This window comes from Grampus griseus (genome assembly GCF_964374135.1).
Source record: "Grampus griseus genome assembly, chromosome: 3".
Taxonomy (NCBI): Eukaryota; Metazoa; Chordata; class Mammalia; order Artiodactyla; family Delphinidae; genus Grampus; species Grampus griseus.
Window position 1 is genome coordinate 66385363 of NC_139019.1, and position 19091 is coordinate 66404453.

General features: G+C 36.2%; 1 protein-coding gene across 2 annotated transcripts in view; it reads right to left on the bottom strand.

Moving 5' to 3' along the window:
* EDIL3 (EGF like repeats and discoidin domains 3) overlaps nucleotides 1-19091 on the bottom strand; it is a gene marked incomplete at both ends in the record, with an annotated part of 427613 nt that overhangs the window by 102987 nt on the left and 305535 nt on the right. For both annotated transcript variants that reach the window (XM_082652203.1, XM_082652202.1), the window contains one exon: nucleotides 17890-18074. In XM_082652203.1, the coding sequence (XP_082508329.1) occupies nucleotides 17890-18074 (185 nt within the window). The remainder of the gene's footprint in view (nucleotides 1-17889; nucleotides 18075-19091) is intronic.

The following is a 19091-nucleotide window of genomic DNA, read 5'->3' on the forward strand; positions in this document are numbered from 1 at the left end:
TTTCTCTAAGTCATATCTCAAGACTGGAAAAAGCTGGGGGACTATCTCTTCCTTGAGGTTCTTAATTTAAAATCAACTGAAATAAAAGCCCTTTTGGTTGTCTTGAGCAAATGAAATGTCTCCACAGGCCTGCAGAGAATGAATCAAATGACAATTTTGGATCAAAAAAGTAAAATCAAGTGGATTGTGGTGAATGAGTGGGCATATGCTCCATTTAGGCCATTCAAATTAGAGATTAAAAAGGACCCAGTGGGTCTTCCCTGGTGGCGCAGTGGTTGAGAGTCTGCTTGCCGATGCAGGGGACACGGGTTTGTGCCCCGTTCCGGGAGGATCCCACATGCTGCGGAGCAGCTGGGCCCGTGAGCCATGGCCGCTGAGCCTGCGCGTCCGGAGCCTGTGCTCCGCAACGGGAGAGGCCACAACAGTGAGAGGCCCGCGTACCGCAAAAAAAAAAAAAAAAAGGACCCAGTGCCATCTGAAAAAAATTAGGCTGAATTTGAATCCAGCCCACTGCTACTGGTCTGCAATCTATGTCTAAACATTCTTTGCAAAGCTCGCTAATTTTGTGCAATTATTATCATTGCTACCATAAAATGTTTGCTTTCTCACCTGGTTCTTATCAATTCTACTTCATTGACAAACATCTCCATCTGGGTGAGGTCCAGAGTAGCACTGCTGTGATGATCACTATCTGCATTCTCCTTATCATGAACTATTTAATGAGGGTTTACTAGGAACAAGCCATTTTGCTGAGTATTATACCTAAATTATATATTTTAATGCTTAGAACAGCCCTATAAATTAGAAAATACTATTACTCTTATTTTGTACATTCTCTCCCCTCTGGCTTCCAGACGTTTAAAGAATTTTATGGTTGACTTCGTTTTGGCTTCATGAGAAGCTGTAGCTGTCAGATGAATCTATGTGACAGTGATACCATGCTCCTGCGCCTAGTTTTATAATGTAAATCAGGATCCACTTTTTTTTCTTTTCATTTCCGAAATTTTCCACTCAGAAAAAAAGAAGCATTACTTTGCTACCATTCGTTGGCTAAGATTAAGTCACATGACAAAGCATGAAGTTAGCGGTTGACAAGTTTTATACTTTTTCAGAAAGGAGAACTGCAGGGAAGGGCAGCAGCAAGTCTTTTGAACAACAATATAATCTTTCATGCTTTATCTCTTCAATAGGTATCGTGTCTAGATACTCATGGGCTAGATTCAGTACTTGGTAGTCTAAAATTTTTTAATTAAATTCCCATGTGAAAAACAAACTCTATAACTTATCGTACTGAGATAACAGTTGTTTTACATTCTTGCCGCATTACTATTATATCCTAACAGGTATGGGGCTTCTATGATTGAAACTTGAAGGTCATGGAGAGCACTGTCTCCTAATTAGCATCAACTAGCCAGCTTAATGCTACTGTTCATTTCTCCATTTTCTTTGTGATTCTGTGTGTATTTGGTTAAGCGGTAGAAAAATAGTAAGACTGATTTACTTGACTTTTACTAGGAAATAACTGCTGCTTCTAATTTATTTTGGAGATATTGAAAAGTAGGTAAACTTTTCAAAATTATAAAGGAAATACTAAGAAATAAGATAGATTTCTTTAATATGTTTTGCATTTATTTGATCCATTAAAAAACCCACCTTGGAAATGAATATATTTATGTTCTTTATAAACAGATTTTAGTATTTTTTTAAAAACTCAAAGAATAAAACTTCCTAAAGAGATTCTATACTTTCTATATTTAAAACTAATTAGCATTTTTTAAAATTAATTAATTTATTTTTGGCTGTGTTGAGTCTTCATTGCTGCACGTGGGCTTTCTCTAGTTGTTGCGAGCAGGGGCTACTCTCTTTTGTGGTGCACAGGCTCTAGGTGCACAGGCTTCAGTAGTTGTGGCACAGGGCCTCAGTAATTGTGGCTCTCAGGCTCTAGAGTGTAGGCTCAGTAGTTGTGGCGCACGGGCTTAGTTGCTCCTCGGCATGTGGGATCTTCCAGGACCAGGGCTCGAACCCATGTCCCCTGCACTGGCAGGCGGTTTCTTAACCACTGCGCCACCAGGGAAGTCCCCTAATTAGCATTTTAATTCACGATATTATTTACAGATAAAATTTTTCAAGTGCTGTATTTTTCAGTTGCATTTTTTTCCAAGACCTAATAGGCAGAATAATGTTTTCTACTACTATGTTCCCATAGAACTTCAAAGCCAAAAAACAAACAAAAACAACCCCAAAACAATCTAGTGGATAGACTTCTCTACTTTAGGTCTTTCACCACAAATTTTTCTTAAATACTGGCCATCCTCTATTTGGTTACTATGGCCTGGCGGATAGAAGAAAAAAAAAAAAGGTGTCAATTGATATGAACAGTGAGCTCAAGAAAGAGCAAGGCATGTTGGGATTCTCTTCTCCACTAAACACTATTGGAGTGGCTCTCTGCATGTGGTAGGTTGGGAACAGTCAGTACCTATCCTGTCTCTCAATTTCACACTTGAGGGTGGAGTGGGTGCTCCAAGGAGCTGGTGGCCCCAAGGTGGCTGGGAGTTTTTAGTTTCTCCTTCAGCTCTCCATAAAGCCTCTCTAATAATCATTTTGTCATAAATTATGGTGTGCTTGCTCTACAAGGGCAGCTTAAAGAAATGTCTCCTACTTCTGTTTTTACCTTCTCTGTGACAGCTCCAACAAGATGCTTCCCTTTTACCAGGAAGTTCTGGGCTCTCCCCTGAAGAAAGCTGTGGTGAGTGAATACATGACTCTGTTGGCAGATCCTATTACAAATACCAGGTTAGACTGGCATTGCTCCCCAAGGGGAGTAACTTTCCAGAAGGAAAGATGGGCTGATAAAAAAATGGATAACCTCACAAAGGGGTTGAGGGAGAGGAGTTTTATAGTATTTTCCAGATAGTTAAGTAGAACTATTGTGGAAAAATTCAGAAGTCTAGGCAACTTTTGAAATATATGAAATAATCCGATTGAAAGCTAGAGACACAAAGTAGCCTATGTTTCCTCCTTACTTTGTCTTGTGATTAAATATAATATAGCCACAGGATTTGGGGTGAAAATTGGTTCCACTACTGCTAATCTCTAAATTTTCTGCCTTAATGCTAAAGAAGAGGCAGGGAAGAGAACTCACACAGGGCACTTAGCCTGTTCCAAGAACCCTGAATTATGTTTTGTTTTTTTTTTAACATCTTCATTGAGGTATAATTGCTTTACATTGTTGTGTTAGTTGCTGGTGTATAACAGTGAATCAGCTATATGTATACATATATCCCCATATCCACTCCCTCTCGCGTCTCTCTCCCACACTCCCTATCCCACCCCTCTAGGTGGTCACAAAGCACCGAGCTGATCTCCCTGTGCTATGCGGCTGCTTCCCATTAGCTATCTATTTTACATTTGGTAGTATATATGCGTCCATGCCACTCTCTCACTTCGTCCCAGCTTACCCTTACCCCTCCCCGTGTCCTCAAGTCCATTCTCTACATCTGCGTCTAGTATCTCATGGTCATTGTTAGCAATATCTATTATTGTGCTATACAAATCAAAGGACTAATTAACAAAAATCCATGATAATTTAAATTCCATAATTCCACTAGAGCTATATATATTTCATACTGAGAGAATTCAGTCTTCCAACAGCCCTGTGGAATGGGCATTTACTAAATTTCTCAGATGAACAAACTGATGATGGAGGTTGGGAGGGATACCATCTCCAGTGTCATTCAGGAGATCAAAGATCAGGTCCTAAGGACTGTGTGTGTCTTTTTATAACATGAACTCAACTGAGCCAAGAATCTTTGAGGATCCTAAACGCCACCTAGTGGTAATTTCTACAAACTGTAGATACAATATCCCAAATGTCATTGAGAGTCACTTAGGGGCATTCCTGGCAACTTCAACACATTCACATGATGGAAAATATTATACTGAGTCCCTTTATATTGAAAGAGACTGACTTCCAGCATATATCTCCTTGCTCTATGTGTGGATCTCAAAGGGTTCATCTTAGCCCCATAAATCCACTAGACACAGAAGAGTCAGAATAAAGAATAGCTTCTTTTTTTTTCCGGAACAAAATAGGGATTAATAATTTTGAAGTGGAGGACAATTTAAGCATATTTGTCTGGGAGTTAACAAACTATTAGATTTCTAATATCTATTCATCTGGAATATAGGCACAGTATAAAATAATTATAGGTGAGCAACTTATTAAAACCATTATCTATTGACTAAATCATCACTATATCACCATGATAGCTTAGTTCAGTTAGAGATTCCAGGGGAAAGAAAGCAAACTAGACAGTGTGAAAATAGGGTTGCTGGATTTAGCAAAATAAAACATAGGATGCCCAATTAAATTTGAATTTCAGATTAACAACGTTTGTGTGTGTATGTGTGTGTGTGTGTGTGTGTGTGTGTGTGTGTGTAAGTATGTCCCTTGCAATATTTGGGACACCTTTATATTAAACAGTAATTCATTATTTATTCTTAACTAAAAACTAGATTTTTTATTTGGCAACTTTAAATTAAAGAAAGTGCTATATATAGTTTCACTGGTAACTGATTCGTTCTGATTAATAAAATAATAGTAACACATTTTTATAGTAATTTTTTAAGCACTTTACTATGTTAATTCATTTTGTCCTTAACACAACCCTATAAGATACTACTGTTACTATTTAGAAAATGAGACTATTGAGACACTAATGTGTAGAATCACTCTTCCATAGTCCCACAACTGGTTAGTGGCAGAGAAAGGGTCTGAACCCAGACAGTTCTGCTATAGAGTTTACCATCTTAACATTACAAAATACCTTTTCTTATCAAATATACCAATTAATTTAAAATTAACTCTATAAACTGCACATACATTGACAAGTTTTGAAAACATTATTTAACAGACTTTCAATAAACACCTACTTTAAACAAGGCCTCTTTATGAGACAAAAACAGTAAACTTAATACTCTATCTTCACTGAACATATTTTACTCTCTTCAAATGTTACTTCAGAAATTGGTAGTATCTCACGGTAATTGTTAGGAGTATCTGTTATTGCACTACACATATCAAAGGACCAATTAACAAAAATCTGTGATAATTCCATAATAACGCCATAATTCCATACACTATACTTTAATTCTATCTATCTATCTACCTACCTACCTACCCACCCACCCACCCAGCTACTTTTCATAGCCAGAGGATACTAGAGATACGGAAATCAACACAGATCCTCTTTCTCGGATTTTAGATCTGGTTCTATGTGAGTATGCTCAGTACAACCTATTTCCTATAGAATTAGGAGAAACTAAAGATTTGTTGTTGGATTAATTCGTTTAATAAAAGTCAGATCAATATAAGGCTGAAATTTTTGAATTCGGCCTACTGGTACAATGACACTTCCTTAATTTGAAGTATCTGATACTCTTCTCCTAAGGTACAGTTAGATACACACTCAAATAACTTTCAATTCAACATATCTAAGCAAGTCCCATTAAAATGGTAGCCTCTAAATGAATATGTTTATCAGTCAAGCCATAAATTACCAATTCCTTTCTCTCCAATTTCACACAGTGCAAGAATCCCTCAATATATAACCAGAAATGTACATTTCTATGCCCATTCTAGACCTAAAAACATCAGAGTCTTTGGGAATGGCATTTGGGCATCCACATTTTCAGCCAGCTCATGCCAGCTGATTCTGAAGCAGGAGGTCTCTAAACCACACTTTGAGAAAATGACTTTGACACCAACATGCAAAAAGATACAAGCAGCTGGTGGTGTGCTTTTTCCCAGTGAGGGCGTAAAAGCTGCTTTATTTTTAGAATTTCCCCTATTTCCCATTATGGAGCTTTGAGGCGGGTGTAGAGACATACATATATATATACTTAGTGTTACATTCTAAGTACTCTTAGATCCATTACCTTGTATATACAGCTCCTTCCACATCACCAGGCATATACCTAACAGAACAGATGGGTCCTGTGGTACTCATGTAGGACTATCAAACCCTACAGCTTTGGGATTAAAATCCATAGTGCTTCTCATGAAAGAAACAAAAGCTGAGCCTCATATAGTTGGTAGCATGTTGGGAGAAGGGAAAAAGGTGACTCAGAGTTTAACTGGAATGACAGTTATTCAATTACCCTTGCTTTTATTTTATTCATTTACTTTCAGCCCTCTTAACCATATTTGGTTTTGTCAGCTATGTTGCCTATAAAATGGTAATAATAATCATTATACAATGCCACAATGATAATACAATTTTGAATACAATCTACAAAATTTTATTTTAATTTTAAAACTATAGATATCATATAAATAGGTACTAATTAATCATTATTATAGGTAAATATCTCTTGATTTCTCTCATATTGGATAACCTTGGATAAAATGCTTTTTATCTGCTTTTAGCTTTCTCTATCAAAAGCCACTGAGCATGTAGAAGAGAAAATGTATGGGGCAACAGAAATCATATTCAAAGAGACTGCAGTCTCACTTCTTAAGTGAGGAAAACCTGCAAGGAACGTATCTGTAAAATAATGATGCGTTCATAGTTCTGAGCTTGCTTTGCTCGACAGATGGATGCTACAAAATGCCCATTGCATGTGTTTAGTGTCCTATTTTACTGTAAAACAGCAACTATCCTAATATGAATTCTATGTTAAAGTTTAATGCATGTCAGTTACAAAAGCTTCCATCATTGGAATGAAGAGAGAGACCTTTACACCGTGAATACAGAGAAGGCAAAGCCAAAGGGTATGAACATTTTCAGGAGGGCCAACTTTACAGTTTATTGAAAGATAAGTTCCAATGAAAATCTGTCATTTTAAATGAGAGGGAAACAGTTTTAAAGAAAATTATCAGGTGCACTTTTCAACAAATGGGAGAGAATTTTTTTTACCACTTGAGCTGACAAACATTTGTGTGCTGTTGTGAACTTCTCTAGCTAATAAGCTCATTAGCTTATAGGAACTGTTTCTTAAGAGGCAAAACTGTTCACATGTTACTTTCTGTGCTTAGAGTGGTCAATGTACAGAGCCCATTTTATTCATGACATGGGTTGACTACGCTTCAGGCACACCTGGGCTAACTTTAGCTTATGTGCAACACTTTCTGAAGAGGAAATGAAAATAATGCTTTGAAAGCACTTAGGCAATTTTAAATGCTTGGTTTGTACATATATGGACATAGAATTGATGAAATTGTGATATTGAGTAGGTCTATCACAAAAATAGAAGAATGAAGTGAATTGGAAACCCATATTTCCAAATACACATATTTTGCATACATTTTGCTGTACTGAAAAAAAAAACATGAAAATCACGAACAAAATTCACACACAAAAAAGGCTACTAAGGTTAGACTTCTTCGTACATGATGTCAGATGCAAACAGCCATGAAAAATGGCACTCAAAGGAAAAGAGAGAAACCGGAATTTTGAGTCAAGTTCTGATACTTACAGGATTAAGTCATATAACCTCTATAAATTGTTTTTTCCTATTTTGGGACAGAACACTTTATATAAATAATTATATGTCTCCAGATTATTATAAAGATACAGATTATTAGAAAAGCCTTTTGAAAACAACGACGTGCTACAGAAATGCAAAATAATTAATACAGAATATTCTAAAGGGCTTTCTGGAGATGTTAAGGTAGTTATTTTTATTTAATTAATTTATTTATTTAAATATATAGTTTATTTTTTTTTAAGATTTTTTGATGTGGACCATTTTTAAAGTCTTTATTGAATTTGTTACAATATTGCTTCTGTTTTATGTTTTGGTTTTTTGGCTGTGAGGTATGTGGGATCTTAGCTCCCCGACCAGGGATCTAAGCTGCACCCCCAGCACTGGAAGGCGAAGTCTTTACCACTGGACCGCCAGGCAAGTCCCTTGGTAGTTATTTTTAAAAAGCACTCTGTGACCAAATAAGTTTGAAAATCACCAAATAAAACAAATCTCTTTCCTATAGGATTCTTAAGCATCCTATGTTAATATTCATCTGAATCAGTAAGAACAGAGAAGAGGATATAGACTTTACTAAATATATTTCAGCATAGAATCTTTTTTTTTTTTTTTTTTGTGGAGAACCTTATAGAAACTGTTTTTCAGGGTACATTTTGAAAAATGCTGATAAAAATGACCATTGGGGGAGAAAGGGAAACTAATTCGTTTTAAAGAACACATCTTCAGGATGAAAGAGTGATATACATTATCCTAATTTCATCAGTTCATAATCAGACTGAGAAAGAAAGGACCTTTTAGAAACTCTGGGTCTGTAGTCAGGGGGACTGGATTCCGCTGGTAGAACTATGTGAAGAAAAGATGCATCTGGAAAAATAAAAATTTTGAATGCCAGGACCAGGAGCTAAGAGAGCTAAGACTGAGGTCAGCTATGGCCCTGTGAGAGCCAGGGCAGGGCTGAAACTCCACAAAGACGAAAATGAGCCGATGATAAATAGGCAATGAGCCTTCAGAGGGTAGGCTGGAGCCCTGATGCAAGACCAAAGAGGAGATAAACCAAAGAACAAGGACCCAGGAAAGCTCAGATGAGAAGAGGGCACAAGGAGAGGGCAGTCAGATGTGCACCAGGTTTCGCAGGGAGTAGCGGGCAGGCCAAATGGAGGGAGCAGCATTGGATATCTAGACAGACCTGGGCAAGGAGCTTAAGTCATGAGTTAAGAAGTCAAAACTCTGGTTGGCCTTGATATTGAACCCACAATCTGTCCTGGCCAAGGAAATTGATATCTATTTTCCTCTGAAATATATACTAATTCCAGAAAGTGATTAAAATATATACTAATTCCAGAAAGTGATTAATTGGTAGGCAGCTATGTCCTTAGGCACATCATAAAGGATATGAGAGAATATTCTAACCAAAGGCTAATACGGAAATGGGCAAGGGTAGATGGACCTACAATTTCCAGTAGACATACTATGCCAAAGAAATACAATAGCAGCATAAAACGGAGACACAAGAAACTTAAAAGTCATTTCACTGAGCCATGTTTTCCTCACAGAAATGCTAATTTAATAGTGAAAGAGAAAATGAATGTAATATTTGCTATAAAAAATTTATTTTATGTCAACATTAGCTGGCAAATAAATACTTCACAAATGAAAGACACCTTACTCATAAATGTAAATGAAAACTGAATGACCTATTCATCATAGCGCCACTGGCTTTGAAGAAAAAGTACAAAGATCTCTAGTATAAACCAAAGTAACCAGGCCAGGTGAGCTTAACTACAACCAAGAGTGTTGGGCAAAGAAGCGCTGTCTAAAATGTGGTGTGTGCACAAAGGACACACCATCGAGTTGTAGGAAGCTAGAATTTTCATCATATTTCCTATTTGTTTTACCTTAAACCAAAAAAATAGGTATTATATTTTCTAAATATTTAACTTGTGTGTGTTCAATGTTTAACACCGTAAGGGGTATACTATTTTTACAGTGTAGAAGCACAGATTTAGAGGGCAAGCTGGATCCAAAGAGGTACCAGAAGCTCTCCTTCAAGAAAGGTATGGCCAGAGATATGCTATGCACTGGACCCTGGAAGAGCTTCCTAATCCAACAAACATTCCCTGAAAAAAGGAATCCCCTCACTCACTAAATGGTTTACAAAATATTGTGGTAAAAATCATTGCGTGAGTTTCCTGGTGTATTGAGCTCCCCTTGTACTGCTGACTGGCTGTGTAATCTTTAGCAAATCTCTCAGACTCTCTGTAGCCTCCTAAAACAGAAATAACAGTCACTGAGAGGGCTGCTTTAAAGACAAAATGAGATCACTGATTAAAGTTGATTCCCATTTTATTTGAAAGCCTTCACAAATGCTCATCTTACTTGAAACAGTATTCCCAAGCTCTAAATTTTACTCATTGGCATATTTTCAGTTCATATTTTTAGAGGGAAATGATTACTATTCTTATAACTATATTTTGTTACTATAAAGATAGCTAATATGTCACAAATTAAAATTTATTTGCATACAAAGGAATCAGAAGTCATTCAGTTTTCATTATCATAAAAACACGAACGGGCCTGCCGTGCACATACAATTCTCTTAAATCCTGCTGTTCAGTTTTTCAGTGGTTTCAAATATGGCTTCTAAGTAGAAGCATTCAGCTTCCCACATTCCCGTTTATTGCTTTTGGAATGCTGAATCCATAACAATTAGGGCATCAGTAATCACACCTGCAGGTGGACACGATGCCGAATCTATCTTTCAATTCCTTGCACGTGGTATTGTATTTTGTTATAAGAGGGGTTGCAAAAATATTTATTTGAATTAAAAAATTATGAAGCCATTTAAAATAACCTCCGAACCACAAAGCTTCCATCCAATTTCCATGTACCATCGGGGCTTGCCTTCCACAACTGCACCCCACACTCAATCTGATCTACTCCTTCCTCTGCCACCAGAACTATTGCTTTGTGTATTTTTCATGATGTGCTATATGTAAATGCTAATGTATTAGTACTTCCTAATGGCTTGATAGGTCTCATTGCCTCATCTTAGGGAATTCTTTTCTTTCAAGCTGTTTAAAGAGAGATATAAAACAAAGAAATGACTCAAAATGAGAATGGGTGGAAAGGTAGGGGAAAATTTGGGGGTATTGAGTAGATATAATATGCAGAATATAAAAGTTAACTTTTTTAAAGGTTAATTTTAAGATTATACGGCTATACCATAACACTAATTAAATTATACGATGTTGTTAACTTCACCAGAAATTATCTGGTAGGTTTGGTAATTTTCTGACTACTTTGGATTTGGCCAATCATCCTTTAGATACTAGAATCTTAGTGGTGTGAGAGTTTTTTTAAAAGGGAAGGTTGCCTGAGAGGTTATCTTTTTTTGTAATAGCTACATTTTAGAAAAAGAGCAAAAACTGATCCCAGAGTATTGCCTTCAAAACCAGATTTTCGGAGTTCGAATTATGCCCTCAGTACAGCTACACTGATGTTTATGGCACTTTTCTTTGCTCTCTAAGTATTTTCTGTATAAGTATCCTACTCAATTGTGTTTTGCTCATTAAAAGTTTTTTTCCTAATGGATCATGGAGATTTCCTTTGATATTATAAAATTATAAAAAAAATTAAAGATGAATTCATAATCCAAGCAAAGTATAGACCTCCTTTGATTCATTTCATACACTCCAAAATATATTACTACTTATGAAAGATGGAAGATGTTTTACAATCCTGCCTAAATTGTTTCATTATTTGATCTCTTGTAGATCTGCTTTATAACTGAAACCTTTGTGCAGGCTTACTGTTTACTAGATATGAAAGACTGAAATAGTGAATTGGAAATCAGAATATTCCTTCATATTGCCAAATGTTTCCCAGTGGCTTAGAGGTCCCTTGATCCTCAAAAACCTTTCCTTTAACTCTTCTGTAAATAAACTGTCCAGAGAGCAAGGGAGGTTAATGGCTTTAATGAAGTTATAAAATTTATGGCTAGAATACTCCCTTTTAAAAATCTGAAATGGACTAAATTAAACAAGGCTTATTTAATTTGAAAACCTAAATTCAATTGCCTCCTTACACATTTCCACAAAATTAGTACTGAAATGAAGCTGTGTAGGGTTAGCTGCAATTTTGACAAAGGTCAGCATTAAAATGTGCAGTCTAACAACTCTATTAATTCTACTAATTTGGTTGAAATACTATGCAGACTACCTTAAATTAGCAAATGTCCCATGAAATAGACCAAAAGGTCATTTCCTAAGTAACACTCTGACATTTTTCATCCTATTAGTCATTTATATTATGCTACCCTTTATGAAATCTGAAAAAAATTTTCATAGATTCAATTCTGGATGATGAATTATCCATTTTATATAGTCACCACCAATAAACAGGGCAATAAGTATATACACAGTGTATTCACTATAAGAGAATTTATGGTGTCTTATTTAAAACAAGTTTTTAATCAATCCAAGTTAATTCGTAGAGTGTTCTTTGTTTAGATGCATCTACTGTAGCACAATATTTCTTCACAATTTAGAAGATTATCATCAGTAATGTCCCTACTCCTGATAGAATGTCACTAAACATCTCAACCTCATGCTGAATTTTAATCAGTTTGTATAATCTGAGCATAAATAAAAAGGAATTTACTCAATCTGTTGAAAAGGCCCTGAAAATGAACATTAAAAGCACATAGACATTCTAAGAAGAACATGATTTCATGATTGCCAAATGACATAATGTTCATTTTAAATTATTAATAATATTATTATTACTCTCAGGTAAAGAATCTGAAAAACAACTGATGCTGCCTAGGTAAAAATATTTAAAATTTTTGTTTGCCAATGCAAATTTATGTAATCTATCAACATTGCTCACAGTATGCAACTGATCTAATGATATATTACTTTATATTTCATAGTTTTATTGGTAATTTCCTTTTGGAAGAAGCAAAAATATGTATGCATATCTTCATTCTTGGTCATCATTGGTGGTGTCAGATGATGCTCTCCTGAGTTTTCAGAAGCCACCAGAAACAGAAAGAAGGGAACTACTTGTTGCTGGGTACCCACTATGTGCTTCCTCGGTTCTGTCATTTGTTTTATTTAATCCACCTTGAAACCCAACAAAATTTCTGGGTTTCTGTTTAGAAACTAACCACAGGAGATAATAATAGTTTGCTTCTAAAAGATCTCTGTAAATTAAATGTCACTAATTTTATAACAGGGTTTAAAATCTAGTCCAACCATGTGTTAGGAATGTGCAACTCTGAGTTAGGAATGACTGCCTTATTACGTTTCAACTTAGGTGTAGGTAAGACTTTTTGAAAGGCAGGAACTACAATTTAACCTTTGTAGGCTTTTGGAAAACACATTGATAGAACTTCTTGCTCAAAGTTTAAGAGACCATCAAACATATCAAGTGATGGAACAACAGTTTTTCAGAAGTCTGAGAAATGCCTCTCGCTTAGGAATGCCTGTGGACTTAACACATTTTTGCCATCTTCATATAGGAATAGCATAACGATTCCATGATTAACAGTAGCTCAAGGAAACTAACAGTTAGGTAAGATCACTCCTAAAAAAACTCACAAGAACATTTTCTTAAGAAATTTCTGAGATTTTGACCTTAGAGAAGAGACTGGAAGAAGCATTAGAGGAAAAAGAATGCATAAAGATTCCTTAAAATATATCACAATTGGGTAAAGGATTTTTTTTTTTTTGGTTTCATTTGCAACAATTGTATTTCCAGATACTATATGATCGGGTTTTGGAAAAAACTATCAAACTGAAATAAAATTCTCATTATTAAAGAGTTACGTGTATAGTTGGCATATAAAAGAAATTTCTTAAAAAATAATTAGTAGGAGACCGATAAGGAATAAAGAGGATTTAAATGGCAGCCATGCTATTTCTCAGAACTGATGCATTTTAGTTAAGATCACAGCCAAAATTTATAAGTTCAGAAGGCTTAAATAAGGATAAAAATTGATTCTATACCAAAAATTAAAAAGAAATCACCCTATACATTATCTATGAAAATATTAATCTTATTTTCAACAAAGATACTAACAAGTGTAACAATGTACAGTTGAACAGATTCTACTCTCTTGAGGAGAAAACACTAAAAACTGTCAATTCTGGAGCATTTTCTTGCATGATGTCAAAAACAAAAAAATGAAAATAAATAAAGATGTCAATCCACCTTGCCTTGGAGATTCTGAATATGTTTTGACACAACAAAAAATAGACATATACTACGAACAACTGGTCCTTGCATTGACAGAAAATCTGTCACCAACAGAATGAATCAATTTCAGCATGCAAGTGACTTTAAGAAGACAGATGAAAAGTCATCTTAAAAAAAGTGATGGGGGGGCTTCCCTGGTGGCGCAGTGGTTGAGAGTCCACCTGCCAATGCAGGGAACACAGGTTCGTGCCCCGGTCCAGGAGGATCCCACATGCCACGGAGCGGCTGGGCCCGTGAGCCATGGCCAGTTAGCCTGCGCATCCGGAGCCTGTGCTCCGCAACGGGAGAGGCCACAACAGTGAGAGGCCCCTGTACCGCAAAAAGAAAAAAAAAAAAAGAAAGTGATGGAGCCTTCCCTGGTGGCACAGTGGTTGAGAGTCCACCTGCCGATGCAGGGGACACGGGTTCGAGCCCTGGTCTGGGAGGATCCCACATGCCGCAGAGCAACTAGGCCCGTGAGCCACAACTACTGAGCCTGCGCGTCTGGAGCCTGTGCTCCGCAACAAGAGAGGCCGTGATAGTGAGCGGCCCGTGCACTGCCATGAAGAGTGGCCCCCGCTCGCCACAACTAGAGAAAGCCCTCGCACAGAAATGAAGGCCCAACACAGCCAAAAAAAAAAAAAAAAAAAAAAAAAAGTGATGGATGAACATTACATTGAACATTACACCCTGATTCATGTAAAAATACTTGTTTTATTTTGATCTTTCTAAAGAAATTTGCCATTGGCAATACCGTTATGTGGGTATTTCTAGAGTCTACCAGCCTGTCTGAGTTACTTATGGGGTGTAAAATATTTTGTCTTATTCCACATGGCATTATGATTCACAAATAATGTTAGCCACACCCAGCTAATCTGAGATATGACTGAAATGTTTTCAATTCGAAAAATATTATACAGCAAAAAAGAACAAGTTTAACTTCACCATTCAAGTCTAACAAACGGAAAGGATATTTTCCCTGGTTTCTTCTAATTAAGAACTTGAAAAGTTCATAAAGCCTATCGATTATGAAAATTTAGTTCCTTTATTAAAAAGGCCAGACCTTTAATATGAAATTTTAGATTTTTTTTTTCAAATATTACTTAAAATTTTGAGGATATTAGCAGTTGATCTCTTAAATTGGGGAGGAAATTATATGCATTTTAGGCCCAAATCACTAAATTGAATAGTACTTTGATCGATTCACTCATTCTTTCATTCAACGGTACTTATTGTGGGAATGTAAATTGGTACAGCCACTATGGAAAACAGTACGGAGGTACCCTAAAAAACTAAACTTACAGTTACCATATGATCCTGCAATCCTACTCCTGGGCATATATCTGGAGAAAACTATAATTCGAAAAGATACATGCACCACAATGTTCACTGCAGCACTATTTACAATAGCCAAGATATGGGAACAACCTAAATGTCTATCGTCAGATGAATGGATAAACAAGATGTGGTACATACATACAACGGAAAATAGCCATAAAGCATGAAGTAATGCTATTTGCAGCAACATGTATGGACATAGAGGTTATCATATTAAGTGAAGTAAGCCAGACATAGAAAGACAAATATCATATGATGTCATTTATATATGGAATCTAGAACAAAGAAAAAGATACAAATGAACTTATTTACAAAACAGAAATAGACCCACAGACATAGAAAACAAACCTGTGGTTACCAAAGAGGAAAGGGATGGGGGAGGGATAAATTAGGAGGTTGGAATTAATATATACAGGCTACTATATATAAAATAGATAACCAACAAGGACCTACTATATAGCACAGGGAACTATACTCATTACTTTATAATAACCTGTAAGGGAAAATAATCTGAAAAAGAATATATATATATATGTTCACTGTGCTGTAGACATGAACCTAGCACAATATTGTAAATCAACTATACTTCAGTAAAACAAAAACAGTACTTATTGAATGCCTACCACATGTCAGGTATTGTGACAGGTATTTAGTTAGGTACTGGACAACAGACTGAGAAAGCAGAAAAAGGCAAATGTGGTTCCATCCCTCCTGGAGCAAATAATGTAGCATGAAGACACAACTTCCAATAGAGTGTGATAATGTGACAGTGAGAGAATTACAGGGGACACAGTAGTATCCAGAATAGAACTTAAGCCAGATTTGGTGTGGGATGGAGCTGGCAGCAAAGCCTTCCCAGAGGAAAGTGCATCTAAACTATAGTTGAAGGATTTAACCAACAAAAGGTTGGGGATGCTCTGGGCAGAGGTGCTCTCTCCATTCTTTTCCTCTAGGAAGAGCACATTTATAACGGAAGGGGAAGAGAGAGGTAGTGTATGGTTTGAGAAACTGAAGAAAATTTAGAAGTGTGGTAAGAGGTGAATTGAGGTCAAATCACGCCAATATTTTGAGGCTATCTTAAGGAAGCTGCACTTGATTCTGAGGCTGATGGGGAACAACTGAAGGGTTTAAATAAAGGAGTAAAAGAATCACATCTACATTTTAGGGGAAAAAAAAAAAATCACACAGGTTACAATTTGGGAAACAGGTTTTTAGAGAGTCAGACCAGAAACCAGAAGCCTGGTTAGGAGGCTTCTGCAAAAACCAAGGTGAAAGAGGGTGGCAGACCAGATGCTGGAAGTGGCACTGGGGATGGTGAGAAGAGAAAGAATTTTAGAGAAGTTGAATCCTTTTTTCAGTAGTTGAAATAAACAGTACTCACTAAATTGGCTAATGTGAGTGTGTGGACTTGGTGAAAATGAGGTTGTCAGGAAGGTAACAGGCAGAGGAAGGGTGGCCTGGAGGACAGTGGGCAGCAGCGGCTAGAAGGATGAATAAAAACAAAGTGTGGTGTCCTGCAAACCAAATAAAAGGAATGGTTTATGAAACAGGTAATGTCTTAGGAGCAAGAATAGTGTGTTGCTCACTCATGTGCCATCGCTATTTATCATGGTATGTGACGCTTCACGGGTACATCACAAACATTTGTCAAATGAATGATTTAATTTAGTAGTACTGCTACATATAGGCAAGGACATGAGGCTGGGTTCTGGGATGAGAAATGTATCCTGTATTACATATATATATATATATATATATATATATATATAAAGCCTACCTTCAAAAAGTTCACAGAACAGTAAAAGGAGAAAGACATAATTAAACGTTATGTATGGTAATGAAAGAACTAAATAAAGCTTCAGATCAATAAAGATCCAGGTAGAATGTTAGGGGACAGTAAAGAAAAAAAGTGAATATTTCTGTAAGAATAGGGGAAACTAGGGTCAAGAAAGAAGAGACTATTGGAAATTTCAGGTGACTTGGTAAGAACAGTTTCATATGTGGCAAATCTGGTTTGATGAGGGGTAACATTTGCTATTGTAATTGTTTTCATGATTTCCAGAAATACAATGAATTACCACAGTTTTGAAACCTCATACATGCAGCATAAAAATCAATAAGAGGAGAACACATATCTTTCAAATAAAATGACCTCACTATAGAATTAAGTTGTCTTACTTTTCTTTGTTACAGAAGACATTAACAAATTTGTGCATGCTTAAAAGTCATACTTAAAAGTACTCCACAAATAAGTGCGCTTCAGGAAAGTTGTTTTAAGAAGCACTGACTATAATCTTACCTCATTTGCAAATGATAAACAGATCGAAATGTCTATGCTTTCCTTCTACAAGCAAGCTTTCTTATGAGAATGTAATCAAATTGCTCCATTGCTTAGCAACCACAGATAAAGAGCTAATAAGTCATGAGTCATGATTCTATGGGAACAATCTGCTGGTCAGTGGCATGATTTCAAGGCGGTTTGGATTCCTGCTGTGATGCTTTCAAACCAATATTGACACAAAGCATTAGAATAGAGGAGAGTTAAAATGCAAATCCTCTCATAATCAATCAAATTGACCTATATATAGTGTGATTTGGTACACCCTGCTGCATCAGTCTGACAGTAGCATCTATAAATCAACATCAGAGTAAAAATAGAACACGAAAACGGATTCATAAGGAATTTTTGTTTTACCCATTTAGTTAAGCCACAGAGGAAGGCGCATTTAAACTAGTATGAAGATCATGACTCTGATATTTATCTAACCAACAGGAAATCTTCTAAGGAAGAGGAAAAGTGGGTAGTGAGACATTTTTAGAAAATATTACCTGTAACCATTGTGACTGGTCATTGTGGCCGGAGGTCCAGGCATTCACTTTGCCCTGCTTGTCCAGCCGAGCTTTCCTTGGTTCCCAAGTGAACATGTCCATATTGAGAGTTCTGAAGATGCTGGAAGCAGTGATCTGATAGTCCTGTATGTGTCCTGATTTCATCCCCAGAGGCTCAGAACAGCCTGGAAGAAAATGAGAAGGGCTCTATGAGAAAAATAATTTATCATGCTGGGAAGTTTTCTGCATTCATTTTGGATAGGCAAGAGAAGATTAAGCATAATGCTATTCATTCCCCCAAAGAGAGAGCATCTAAATTCAAAAAAAGGCTATAATCAGAAATAAATCGGGAACAAAATCGAAAAACAAGATAACCAATTCAAGCTATTTTGTGTGAATATATTTTGGAAAAATTGAAAACAAGACCGATAATTCAAACTACTTTTCTGTGACAGATGATTTTGCAAAATGAAAGCAATGCTGGAATGCTCTCTCCTGTCTTATTACTGATAACCTCATGACGGTTTCCCGGTTTTCAACAGTTTCATTTTGTCTTTAAAAATGGAACATTTTCTCAGAAAGGATATTTTGTTTTCTTTTATTTGTTTTCATAATACTGAAAATGAAAATTCCCTCAGTACAAAGTCATTTTCACAAACTGCTCCAATGGTATATCCTAAACTGGACAGCATTTGTTTTCCAAGAAACCTGTTAATCATTATCACTGATTCTTATAATACCAACATGGCTTCTTCTGGAAGATAGGAAACTAATATTTATTCAGCATATACCATATACCTCATATTGTGCTAGTGTAGAATTTAAACTGACAGATAACAGAAAAAAAAAAAAGCTAATTCTAGCAAAACCATTACTGGACAAGACTTTTCATACATTTTTATGTTTTAATCATATTCCATAACCTCTAGTATTGGATATTTTTTGAAGATTTTCAAATCTGCCACATATATTTTCAGGTTTGACATGATACAAAATTTGGGTTTGTCTGTCCTTGAAAAATCTTGTATGTATGGATGTACCTATATACAGTATTTCCCAATGTTGAATTGCAATTGTGACAAAATTACATTCACAAAGCTTGTAATGGAAAGTATGATTCTATTATCATATTAGCCAGAGGCTGAGTCTTCCATATGTAAAATTTTACCTTTTGGCCAAGGAACACACAGGTAAGTTTGATC